The sequence below is a fragment of the Tasmannia lanceolata genome, unplaced genomic scaffold, assembly GCF_043159265.1.
Source record: "Tasmannia lanceolata isolate RefF3 unplaced genomic scaffold, GAP_Taslan_0.1 ptg000018l, whole genome shotgun sequence".
In the NCBI taxonomy this organism is placed as follows: Eukaryota; Viridiplantae; Streptophyta; class Magnoliopsida; order Canellales; family Winteraceae; genus Tasmannia; species Tasmannia lanceolata.
The window spans coordinates 25,190,166-25,203,217 of NW_027518695.1; the positions used below are offsets into that span (position 1 = coordinate 25,190,166).

General features: G+C 36.5%; 1 protein-coding gene across 3 annotated transcripts; it reads right to left on the reverse strand.

Annotated features, from left to right (window-relative positions):
- Positions 1-122: 122 nt before the first annotated feature.
- LOC143851022 (uncharacterized) lies at positions 123-5,635 on the reverse strand. Of its 3 annotated transcripts, XM_077360344.1 has the most exons (4): positions 5,513-5,635; positions 5,086-5,396; positions 1,013-1,247; positions 123-866 (listed from the first exon to the last, which is right to left on the reverse strand). In XM_077360344.1, the coding sequence occupies exons 3-4, from the start codon at positions 1,091-1,093 to the stop codon at positions 300-302; spliced, it is 648 nt and encodes a 215-aa protein (XP_077216459.1). In that variant the 5' UTR covers positions 1,094-1,247; positions 5,086-5,396; positions 5,513-5,635; the 3' UTR covers positions 123-299. The 3 variants fall into 3 exon arrangements, with proteins under 3 accessions (XP_077216459.1, XP_077216458.1, XP_077216460.1); XM_077360343.1 differs by lacking the exon at positions 5,513-5,635 and having other exon boundaries at positions 5,086-5,460; XM_077360345.1 differs by lacking the exon at positions 5,513-5,635 and having other exon boundaries at positions 5,360-5,414.
- Between the last annotated feature and the right edge of the window lie 7,417 nt (positions 5,636-13,052).

Below are 13,052 nucleotides of genomic sequence, written 5' to 3' on the forward strand. Positions count from 1 at the left end.
TTCCTTTATTTGAATAATTCTTGTTAGCTACAATTAGCATAATGGTTCGCAGGGTAAAACAGAGATCAGTTTGTACTTGAGTTACTAAGCTTAAAATTTGATTGAAGTGATGTGCGTATTACTTGTGTAAAATTAAAATGATGTGCATAGTAGTTTGATTAAAACACCATAATCCTTTGTAATGAGCACTTCATTTCACTGAGACGTACACATCAAAAAATTGAATGTGAAACGGGAATTTGTGTGAGGTGGAAGTGAATTTTAACAATGAAGGGATAGACTTTGCAATACCAAAAGAACTATGTCATGTTCAAACTCAGAACATGGAATAACCAAGGTGGTTGATTTAGTCTTTCTTGTCTGAATTGTTCTTCTATCGCAAAAGCATTCTTCTTTTCGCTTTGGAAACTTATGTTGATGTCAGGTATCTGAATGAGGCGCCAATCATTTCCTGTTAATTTGTCCCTTGTATTCCTCTTCTGAGAAGTTCTGTTACTCGTAGTAGAAGAAGAAAAGCTTGGTCTAGAGTCCGAAGTGAGCAATGTTTCTTCCTTCTTCATTTGGCTGCATCCCCAACCTAATCTCAGTTCAATATCAGTTTCTTGTGCACTCTGTAGCATTACATCTCCACCATCATCTTCAATGTAGTCTTCTGCAGGGCGCTCCAGGTCAATAGTCCTTTGTGTGTGTTGCTGGTCTTTGTAAAGGTACTTTTCTCGTTGCAAGCTCGTCTCATTTTCTGAATTCCATCTCTCAGAATCACAATCATGGGGCCGTGAAGATATCGGTGATCTCTTCAGCTCGAAGCCTTTCATGTCATTCATTAACATTTTCTGAATTCGATACAACCTATGAAGCTCATAAACCTGAATCAAACATATGAGCACAACTCTTAGGATTTTGATTAGATTTTGCAGGCACATACTATGGCCTCAGAGCTTAGAACACTCGAGATTCGAACAATAGTTCTGAAAATTAGAAGAAAAATAGGAGAGACTGCATATCGGGCTACCTGTTCTTTGAAAGTTTCTTCATGCTTTAGCATGGCCATCTTCATGGATTCTTTGTCAAACTGCTTTGGAAGCCTCTCCATAAACTCTGTTAATTGATTAAAATCAGTTGAGATCTTCTTTGTTGTTCTCTTCAAGAGAAAGCTCAGAATTTCACAAGCTTGGCTCTTTGGCTACCCGATTATGTATCTTGAATGCTAATCAGATACTTCGTTTCTTCTCTAGAAAGACAAGAACCTGTCAAATGTGCCATAAAAAAAAAAACCTGTCAAATGTTAAAACATTGCACATGATAAAATTCAAACTTGTCAAATTTGATTAAACTGATGGCCTAGGGCAGATGCATCATGATAATTGTCACTTTCTACCCATGAGTGTGTAAGGTCCTATTGAGTAGTGAGTTACACCTTCAGATGAGTATAAAACCATAGGAACAATTAATGAATCATTTACGTATAAAAATGGCATCATTCAAGGGCAGAATTCTCCATATTTAATTAATTTACAGTATAATTTGTAGCCCATCTTGGAGAAATTTTCCATACCTTTTACTCTAAAACTTGAACAAAATTTTGTCATTCTATTGATTTTTGTTGTTCTCAACAATCTCAGCCCTCAACCATGTACAGTGACATCTTTTGATTTACTAAGGTTTGGGGATTTGCTAATCAAAATTGGGATGGAAATCTTGATGAAATGTTATTCACATTTAGTAAGAGGAGGTCTATTTCCATTTAGTTAAAAAAGAAAGAAAAAAGATACAATCTCCAAATCAAGTGCCAAAGTGAAAAGATACAAATACAAACTGCAATGAATGGGATTGTTATCAGAACTCATAACAAAAGCTCATATCAGGAGTGAAGCATTTGCAACAGGCTGAAAAAAAAAATTGTTCTCGGACATTATAGTTCAGAATTTTTAATTATCATTTGATTGGTTAGATGTTGATACTAAAAGAACACATCAATTTATATTATTTCCCTAAGCCTTTAATTCTTAAATATGTTCAAGGTAGTTCAACCACATGTTTATATACTAAGGGCTTACAAGTAGCATAAGCTTTCTTCAATCTGGGGAATCTGTATATAATGGTAGATGATGGTACTGATTTCATATAGGGGATTAGAAAATTAAAATTATGCTTGCATTGCTAGAACTCCAACTTCTCCCCCAAAGTTCCATTTATTGAAGTAAGAAATGAGAAAAACAGAAACTAGAAACACTATTTAGGAATATGGGGAAATCATAATCTTAAAGGGGCTGTTTGATTAAGGAATAATCTAACCTTGGATAAGACCTTGTCCTGGATTGTGTATTATTATCATGGATAGGTTGTCTCAACTTGGTTTTCTATTTTGGAATTATTTTTGTCCATTGTTTGTTCCATGTTGTACAATCAAAGAATAAATTATCTAGATGAATGATAAAATGAAGGTTGCCCATGCAAGAGCCCAACGGGTAGGATGTCCTATTGGATCCATGTCACTCATAACTGGAGCAATCCCTATCTCATAGAAAATGATCAAAATACTCCTATCTCGTAGAAAATAGTGAAATTCCCTTGTCTGATGGAAAATGACCAAAATACCTATCCAATGTAAAATGACCAAAATACCCTCATCTCATAAAATTAACAAAATATCCTTATCTCATAAAACTGATCAAAATATCCCTAATGCCTATGAGGAATGGGTGAATGCAAGGTGAGGGTATTTTTATCATTTTTGAAAGATAGGGATATTTTATAGTCATCAGACTAAAGAACATTCAATCCTTCTTGGACTAGGGTAAAATTAATCTCCATGCATTGCAATCTGTACACTCATCAGACTGTTTTATGCAATTAGATTTCCACCATAGCAGTGTGTTTGGATAAGGTCAAAGTTTTCAGACTCTTAATTTAAAGAGAAGACCACAACACTCTTCACTGAAAGGAGGAGAGGCTATAGAAGAGTGTGATAGGGATGTACAAAGGAGGACATCAACACAGAGATCTACAAAGTAAAAAAATATTTGGATGAGATTTCCAAGAGAAGTTACATCTGGTTTAGTAACATCTAAGTACCCAACTTTATCAATCCAGTATCTATATTTCATTGGGTTGAAAGGGGCTTACTATTAGTATACTATGAAGTATGAATATGAAGCCAAATAAAATCATGAAAACAGTAAAGAAAATAAAGAAGAAACACAGGACACCAAGAGTTACATGGTTCTTCAGTGTTCTTCAGTGTTCTTATATCCACACAAGAGATGATAAGATTTTTCTCTACCTATGAGATTAGGGTTCCAAGTTTTTTATTTTCTATCCTCTATCACTCTCAGAACTTGAAAATAAAACTGTTTCACATATCTCTAAAAAGAAGGCCTCCCAAATAATATAAGTTCTTGGTACAAATGCCAGAAATATCCCCTCATATCATGGTAAACCAAGCGGTCCAACTAGTTGAGGTAAAGTGTACAATACTACTACTGTGAATTTTTGACGAAAGTAACGTAAATTAATAAGAATTACAAATGCACATCAGAGGGTAACGATTTCCTAGAAAATAAGGAGTCTCTGGTAGCGCCTGATTTAGGCCCTGTTTGTTTTGGATTTTGAGATCCGATTGACCTTATTCTGAGTCTAATAATCTGTTTTGACTCGAAATCAATTCTCAAAATACAAAACAAAAAGGGCCTAAGCAAGACGATCAGCCAAATCATTAGCGCTTCTAGGAATAAGAGAAGGAAAAAGTAAATTTTGTACATAAGTCTATTCTCATCAATGAATTTTACTTAAAACACTTTATTAAAGTGTATAGCCAACCACTTTGTGGAAGCTATATGATCTGTGAGAGAACATGCTGAGGAGACAAGAAAACTGCCAGATAAAAACAGAAACTGAGGTGCTTAAGAACTTTTATGTGAAGCCGAAAGTGCAGATACAACTTGAGAACAGAGATTTGAGTTTTTCATTAACACCTCAACGATCACCAACAAATACTTTAACTGCAGTAAATATACAGACAAAAGGGAGAATAAAACATGGATTAAATCCCATATGGAGGGATTACAAAAAAATCCATTCTCATATTTTGTATATTATCATTCAAAAAAAGCGAATATAAAACGGATTAACGAAATCTCTCGAACCACTAGCCGAGCTTCCTGTTCAAAGTAAAGTAGAAACACCCAGTATTCTCAAATCAGATTCATCAGATGATTCTAAGTCATTGATTTGTCTAGGCTTTCTTAACGAATATAGGCCACTGTTTTTTATATTTTAACCACCCATTTAAATGCCAAATATTGGAGGCTTAGAATTATCAAATGAGAGAGAAAATTGGTGCATGAGATACTGAAAACAAGACTAGTAAGTGAAGTTGCAAAGGGGTGGGTGTTCTATCTTTTGTAACTTTCCATAATTCGATGTCGTTTAGCTGGAAATTCAACAAGATTGGCACCTGTCCCATAAACTGTCTTTTACTTTTCTAACAGGATTTCCATAACTAAAACCCACCTTCTAATAGTCTGGAAGTTCCTGAACTACAACATAAAGCAGATTTCTCACATGAAAAGAAATTGTGTACTGATAAAGAGACAACAAACTAGAGCAGATAGAGGTGCCAAAGGTGGAGAGAAATCAAATAATTAGGATGATACACTGCAGTGGGAAGCAGTTTTTTATCTTTATAAATTTAACAGAAGCATTGAAATGCTTATCTAATACTCAAAAATCTTGCTACCCTGCTCTGAAAAAGTTTAAAAATGTATGAGATAATCCAAATCACATCTTTATAAACTTGTCCCCATAATAGTATGAAATCCTATCTCTATAAACTGGTACCCAGAGAAGCTGTCAACAGATCTTATGAAGTTCAGTTCAGTAAGATAGGTTCTAAAGTACTCTACCATCAAACAACAGCCTTATTATGTACAGAAAACATAAAGTAGCAAAACATGGAATGAAAGTAGATAAATTGAAAACCCAAGAAGAAATTTACATTACCCAAAATTCACGGAGAAGAGAAAAGCAAACATAATATCATGAACAGGCAAATAAAATAGAGACAAAGAAGAAAAATCTCCTCACCTAAAAATTTCCATTTGTTGAGGGAATTCCCTATAGGCAGAGATTCCTAAAACCTAACCAAGGGAAACACTCTTGAAATTCTCTTTAGATTGAAAAATGGAAAACCCAAGTGGAGATTTTCTTCACAGCCAACCAAAATATTTTATTGAGTTCAAGCCAGGCCAAAGAAATCCCAGTCCATATGACAATGCAATCCAAGGCATCTCCCATAAAAGAAAATGATTATAAAAATGGAACCCAGTTATTATATTGCTCAAAAGACATAGAGCCTTACAGTGCACCAGAAAATCATCAAACAGGCACAGATGAACCTGCCAAGTTACATCACATGCACCCAAGAATTCTATATGTTAATGACCAGTTGTCACAAGCATAGATTTATACTTTTATTAGACTATTTAAAGAGATTTTATATGGTGTAGGGTACCTTGCTGTACAGTTGTTCAGTCATATAGGACAGTAGTGGCTAAATGCTAGGGGTGGACATGGGTCGGGTCTAACCCAAAGAACCGAACCGAACCTAAATGGATGGGCACCTCAATGGTCTCAGCCATCATTGTTACATTATCATGAGTTTGAGCTAAGGCTATAGTAATACCACCTGAGTGGAACTCCCTTCTGAAAATAAAGACAAAAGTGAAAATGACCACTGCTTTATTCATTTTCAGTGCTTTATTTAGTGTTTGATTGGGATTTGAGCTCTTTTTCTTCTTCTTGTTTTTTTTCCCGCACGTCACGATAGAGGATCATCCCGTGTTTTAACTAATCAGTTTTGCTAGCAGTCCTCAAAATGAATAAAATATAAGTTTCGTACCTCAATTTAGGAGGAAAGACAGGTCTGACGTTGTTTTCAAAAGAATTTATATAATATGTGGTGGTTTTTACAAAATACGGTACAGCCCACACCATTGGATGATCCAAACAGTCCATTTGTTAGACCACAACATAAATAGGTTGTGCCTTGAAAATCATTTCCATAGGATGATCCTAACCCTCCGATCTATAGAGGGACGGCACAATATGGAAACTTCTGTAGATTGGAAGGTTAGGATCATCCTATAAAAATGATTATGTGGTACAACCTATTTTTGTTGTGGCCGAACAAATGGATGGTTTGGATCATCCTATGGTGTAGGTCGTACCTTACTTTTTGAAAAATGCTGGTTTATACATCATATAAAATCTCTCTTTTCCATTCCAGGCCCATAACCAATGAGTGAGAGAGAGGGTGATGCGAAAAAAAAATAAAAGCAAGGAAAAATCTGTCTGGTCGTCCTTATCAAATAGCTCTTTACATGCATTATGTGGAGAAAGAGACAGAGAGAGATCTTGCACCAAGAAAAATAAGGGACAGTGTGCATTTTACAATTTTAAAGTATCAATATATTCATGTAGATCGCTTCCTTGGGGTAGAGCCAATAATGGTGGGATTGGGATTTGAGGATAAGTGTTAGCCTAGTTTCTTACAAAAGCTTTAAAAATTGGTGGTGGAATCTTTATTGTTGCAATGTTGTCGGTATCACATGCTCACATTCCTTATCTGAATTGGGGCCCTTCACATTTTCTATCTTCATTAGCATCTTATACTTTGATTTAATAATCTTCAATAATCTTCTTAATTTATTGATCCAAGAAAACATACACTAAAACAAATAAATAAGAGGATAACCAACTCTCATCACCAACTGAATAAAAAATACGATTAATATTCTCACTACAATATTTTGATAATAACACTAACTCACCTTGTCTTTTCTTTCTTGGTTTGCTTATGAGAGCATTTTTGAAAATTGTGATAACCTCTGACAGCTGGTTAAATAGTAAAAGACAAGGTAAGTTAGTGCAATTATCAAATATGGTAGTGCCAACACTGGTGAAAAATAAAAATAAAGGAGCATGAATGATGTCATTAGGCCATGAGACATTCATTGGACTCTAGCTCCCTGAAAAAGTGGACACTTCCTCTTCTTTAAAATTAGATACATGTGTTCATTTCCCTCCCTCCCCCCTTTTCCTTCTCTCTCTACAATTATGAGAGAGGCCCACATATCTTTTTCTGATTAACAAGTCTTTGAAGTCTTTTTTAAACTTTCCCATGATTCCCTTTTACCTTGCTGAAGTCACTACTCAATCAAAACTCTTTTAATTCACCCAAGTTAAAAAAAACTTTAGCATCTCTCTAATTGATTCCCCGGAATCGACCATCTTTTATTGTGACCGAGTTTTCATCTATGTCCGTGTTTTGGACAGTCCCAATTTTCTTTATTGGAGTCCCTAAGACTCATGAATTAAAAGGACATTAATGCATGTCTTAACCCGCAAATAAAACACACAAAAAGAAAATAAAAATCTCAACAAAGAAAGAATAATACGAAAGATATAAACATGCATCGCTCCACTAGTTTGTAGGGGAATCCCTCGACCTTGGGTATATGCTAGCAAGTCGGAATCGCTCAACGCTTGGGAGGAATCACTAACTCCAAATTACAGCAATTAGCTATATAGAATTTCAATAAAAAGTCCAATACTTAATGGCTCATAATTGTTGATATCGTTGGGAAGGTGCTTTGTTTCCCATAGTTTTGTGGGAAGCAAAATTAGAAACATATGTTTTTTAGGTTTTGTGAAATCTAAGATATAGAAGGGCAAAAGAGGCATTTTTCTCCTGGCGCAAAGGCTCTTTGTGTGGTAGCTACAAAGAGAAGGCAAGAGAGAAAGAAGGGAAAGGAGAGAGAAAGGGCGAAGAAGTTTCTTCTTGGCGGCATACTTTGTGCACAAATAATCAACTTGGGCTATCTTTTGACGCCACCAACTCTGAATCTTGATTGTAGAATTGACGTACTTCTTAAGGCTTTCTCTCGCCTGATTATAGCTTGGATCTTCAAAAACTCTTGATATGTAATTGGTGCAAATTTTTTGATAAAAGGGATCGCGAATTTCATACCAATAGCTGAAGGGTGGATATCCCAATCTATATCGCTCACTTTCTATCCTTTTCAACATAGATTTAGCATGAAGGGCTACTGTCGTTCTGGCACACTTAATTGTCTCACTTTCGTTGGCCTATATTCCTCTCTATAGTTCTCACTTGCATCAATCCATTCCAAGCACTCAGCTTCGCAATGTCCACCTCCAAAGAAGGGCGGGACAAAAAGTAGATCCATGGGAGGTTAAGTTGGTTAACGAAAAAGAAAGGAAGTGGTTTAAAGGACTAGGGTCATTGGCTATCTTCAAGAACTGGGTAATTATGTCAAGATGGATTAAAGAAGGCGAATCGGTTTTGGGTAATCAAATGGCTGAAAATTAGGGTGAAAATCTGTAGCGTTTTGGGATTGGAAGGCTGCTATTAAGTCCTTGAATAAACGGCAAATAGGGAAGGGAAAAAAACAGCAAGATTAGATGGTTTAGGAAAATAAATCGGGGATTGTTTAGTTACTCAAGATAGGAATGTTTCTTGCTTTTTTTTGCTATAGTTTTATTTATTTTTGGTTTCTAAAAGGTCGGAAAAAAAAGGAAGATTCGAGCCTATTTCTTAGGGAATTATGGGCTGGCTTTTAAGAAAGATAAAGTAGGGATTTGGGTGCCTAAAAATAAGGAAATTGGGCAAGGTTTTCAGATTTTTTTTAATAGGGAAGTTTCTGGAGAATTAGATAGTGAATTGGCGCCTAAAGAATAGGGAAAGTTGGGTGGTTTGGGGTTGGAGTTTGGGAGTAGAGGATAGCAAGGTTTATGGGTGTCTAAGCGAGACTGCTGGTGAGATTATGATGCAGCTAGTGACATGTTGGATGGCTGAGATTTTTAGGGGCTGGACCTGCTGGTTTACGGATAAAAAAGGGAAAAAGGGTTGTTTTTTGAGAAAAGAGGGGGCTAGATGACTCTTAGTTGCTGCTATTTTTATTTTTTTTACTTTTTTTTGTGGTGGATGGTGGTAGAGATGGGCGATGAGATTTGTTGATGGAGTTTGGTAGGATAAAGATGAGATTGAAGAACAAAACCTGGATAAATATCAGGAAAACTTGCTTGTGCGGTAAATCTGCATCATAAATCCAAGCCTCCTTGACGGTGGTGTTTGCCGTTGAAGCAAGATGGTCCGATCCGAGGAGAGACCTCGCTTTGATACCAACTAACGCAGCGGATCAAACATGGAATCACACCTGAAGCGTACGATCCGATAATTGCCCTAGAATCGACTAGGAACAAGAAGAAGAACCCTAGAATCCACTAGGAATGGTGAGAAGAGAGAGATAGAGACAAATGTCTTTGATATTATTCCATTGATTGATTAATTGAAACTTACATATTACAACTTCTTATATAAAAGAAATGCAATACCTAAATGAGTAAACTTCTCCTAAAAGAAAGATCTAGAATCCTAACTCATGAAGAAAGAACTAAATTAAAACACTTATTATTAGAAGGGTAATCCTACTACACTTAGAAAATAAAATCCTAATAAATAAAGAAACTTATCACCTACTTTCTAAAATGATAAAAGTCAAATAATTAGTAACTAGTGTCCTACATCAATGACAAAGATACATCGATGGGCATCATTATCTGTCGGTATATGTTTTACCGGCGGATATTTAAAAAACCTTCACCGGTAAAAACCCAAATTCTTGTAATGTTGTTTGATTTTTTTCTTGCCAGCCTAACAAGTATAAAACCTGGTGCACGGGCAGTGTAAGAACAAAGAGTTGGACAAAGAAAGTGCTACGTGACTAGGAATAAAATGGAGGGAGGTGATGGATGATACCTATTTGATAATTAATATTCTCTAATACCTTATATAAATGTAGCCCGTATTTTTTTTTTTGCCTGTAATACGATCGGATTTTGCTCAACAGATTTCCCCACACTCATATGTGGGAAATTGTAGACTGAAGGTCACCCTTGCAAAAACAAGTCACAAGGGTGCCGCTATTGGATCCACATCCCCGGGTCATTTATTGTTCCTTCTACATTTTTAGTGTGACGCACTTTGGTAATGTGGATCTAGTGGGGGAGCCCTTGCGGCTGATTTGTTGTGACTTCACTTTCTCTTCTGCAGCCAGAAAAATATCTAAGGATAGTGTGCCTTTTACTTGGTGTAAAAGAAATCATTTTCTTTTAGATCTAACTCTTGGGGTCACTGGGGAACCAATAATGGTGGGATTGGAGATAAGTGTTGGCCTATTTTCTTACATATATAAGCTCTCGAAATTATTATTAGAATCTTGAATGTTGCAATATCGTGGGGAACACATATTGACTTACATGTTGGGCCCTCTCCATGTTTTGTCTTCTTTAAGCATCTGATACTTTGATTTAAGAAATCTTAATTCCTATACTTAATTCACTGATCCAAGAAAACAAACACAAAACAAATAAATAGGTGTAAGGATAACCAACTCTTATCATCAACTTAATAGAAAATAAATAAAAGAGCATGAATGATGTCATTATTTGGACTCTAGCTCAGGCAAAAGTGGGCACTTTCTTATTTAGAATCAGATACATGTGTTGATTTCTCACCCTTTCCCTCTCTTTAGCATCGTGGCCTACATATCTGATTTTGATAAGTTAGGCATCTCTATCAGGTTGAGATTGACATCAAGTATGGGATGTCAAGTGCGTCATGATGAGATTGGTTGTTGGCTCAAATCATTTTTTTATAACGTTGACAACTAGATGTATACTTGGAATGGTTGGGTGCATGCGCCAATTATTTGCTAATTTAAGGGAACAAGACTTCGTGGGTTTTTAAGACGTTGCTCATCTTGCATAACACCTTTTTTTTCATCTACCAAATTAGATCTACATATCCATCACTCTTAAAAACCCTATATAAATTGTTGACTTCCCCAAAACTATGATCTTTTTACCTTGGTTGCACAAAAGTCCGGATGGCTCATGGGCATTGCTTGACATTTGGGTGCCACATTAGCAAAACTCCTTGTTTGGTTGCCAATATATCATTGAATTCTCGAGACTAGCATGGATGTCTCTTGATGAATCATTGGATGCCTACTCTACTGATGTGTCGTCCTTGTCCTCTCTCTCTATAAAATCTAAGGCAAATTGTTAACTGGAATTACTGCGTAATTAGAAGCAGAACTTACTTCTAGCCATGGAAACACAGGCACTGTTAGATTTTGATTTTCAAAATCTTACTTTTTTTGGTCAAAAGAAACTGTTTGGAAAATATTTTCTAAGTGTGTTTTGGAAAAGGAAAAACTTTTCTTTGGAAAGATTTGTTTTTTGCAAGAGAAAGAGAAGAGTGCAAAAGTAATTTGAAAAAGATAGTCTTGTACCGACTCATAAGAAAAGAAAAATTGGGCTTATAAAGCTTTGCTCTTTTCTATTCTTTATTATGGTGCACAATGGGTCTTAGCCATGGGTTGAACCGCGGGACAGTGCAGTGCACCGTTCGCACACGCGCGCTCAGAGTGGGCAATGGACTATAGGGAGCATAGTGGCGCTTTATTGGTGCTTTTTTAGGCGTACTTTGCACTTCGCGGTGGATGGAAGATTTAGCGGTTACGGAGTTGGAAGGGTTTTTACATAAGCCAACGGTCACTCCAGGATTGATCTGAACCGTAGAGTCGCGATTAGATGCGATCTAACGGTCAAAATTCAAACCCGCTGAAAGGATGCGCAGAAAGGGTGTTTTCCAACAGGAAAAGCCACCACAAGCTCTATAATAAAACAGTAGAAATTGTCCATTCAAAAAGAATTAGGATTTCTACTTTAGTATACCCAAAATTGCTATTTCCAGCACAATTCTCTCTCTCTAATGCCCTACAAAGTTTCTGTTTTACTGTTTTAGAAGTTTCGTTAAAGTGTTCTGTTTTCTGCAGAAACAGACACTTGTGTCTCAAATACTTGCAAAATTCAAAGGTGATTCAGGGCTTGATTCTGTTCAGTGCAAAACGTCGTCAAGCAATCGGTTTGGAACCGGGCTTCATTGTATCTTGGAGGCGAGTTCGTGGTCCCCTTTGCACACTATTAGTGGGGGCGAATATCGTCTTAAGGAGAGCGTTTACACACCTTGAAGCATCTTCCTATCTTCTTATCTTTTCTTAGATTGAACCAGTATACAAATTGATCCAACAGGCACAACTTCTCAGATTAGGGAACCCCTCTTTTGATGGAAAACTGAATCTATAAAGTTTATGTGTCCTCCCATCAAGGTTACCCAGATATTTGTACAGTTTCGGAAATACGTATTTGAATCCTACCACACTTTTAACTCTTTTCTTTTAATATAAAACACTTGGGACTTCTCTAAAACTCCATTTCCAAAGACAACTAAAAGTGTCCGTTTCTAGAAGAGATATGTGTGTCCACCTCATGTGTGGGTCCCAATGTGGGCCACACTAAGAAAAACGCTAACAAAAATTTGCAAACAGGTGGTATTTAGCTTGGATTTCTTGTGAATGATGCTTTTTCTCTTCTCTTCTTGTCTCTTCTCTCTAAATTGGTAATGACACCCCTACCACTACCCTACGAGGCGGACAACCAAACACTACTTACCCAGTTCGAGGTAAATCCAATCTGTCTCCTCTTTGTTGACTACTTACACCACTAATCTATGAAATACCTGTAACAAAACAAAGCTTTGGTAGAAGTTTCAGGTAGAAGGGAATAGTCTCGCGAACGTCGACAATTTAAGCATAGATCTTTTAAAAAGTGGTTTGATATGTTTGATCTTGTGAGGTAGAAAAAGGCCTTGGTGCAAATGAGTTGCATCTTAAAAGCCCGCGAAGTCTTGTTCACTTAAATTAGCAAATGTCTGGTGCATGCACTCAACCTTTCCAACCATACATTTACCTTTCTACTTCATGAGAAATTATATGGTGGCCGACGGTCAAAACAACAAGGGAAGAGAGAGAGAACCTCTCCACCCTTGATTTGCAATCAAGCAAAAGCCGCCTTTTTTGACTTTTTGTTGGATTGCAAATCAAGGGCAGGGGTTCTCTCCCCCC

Excerpts from the sequence above, each read along its gene's own strand:
- LOC143851022 (XM_077360344.1), bottom strand. The coding sequence starts at position 1,093 with ATGGAGAGGCTTCCAAAGCAGTTTGACAAAGAATCCATGAAGATGGCC. Across the intron at positions 867-1,012 it reads AAGAAACTTTCAAAGAACAG|GTTTATGAGCTTCATAGGTT; the intron begins GTAGCCCGATAT and ends TGTTTGATTCAG.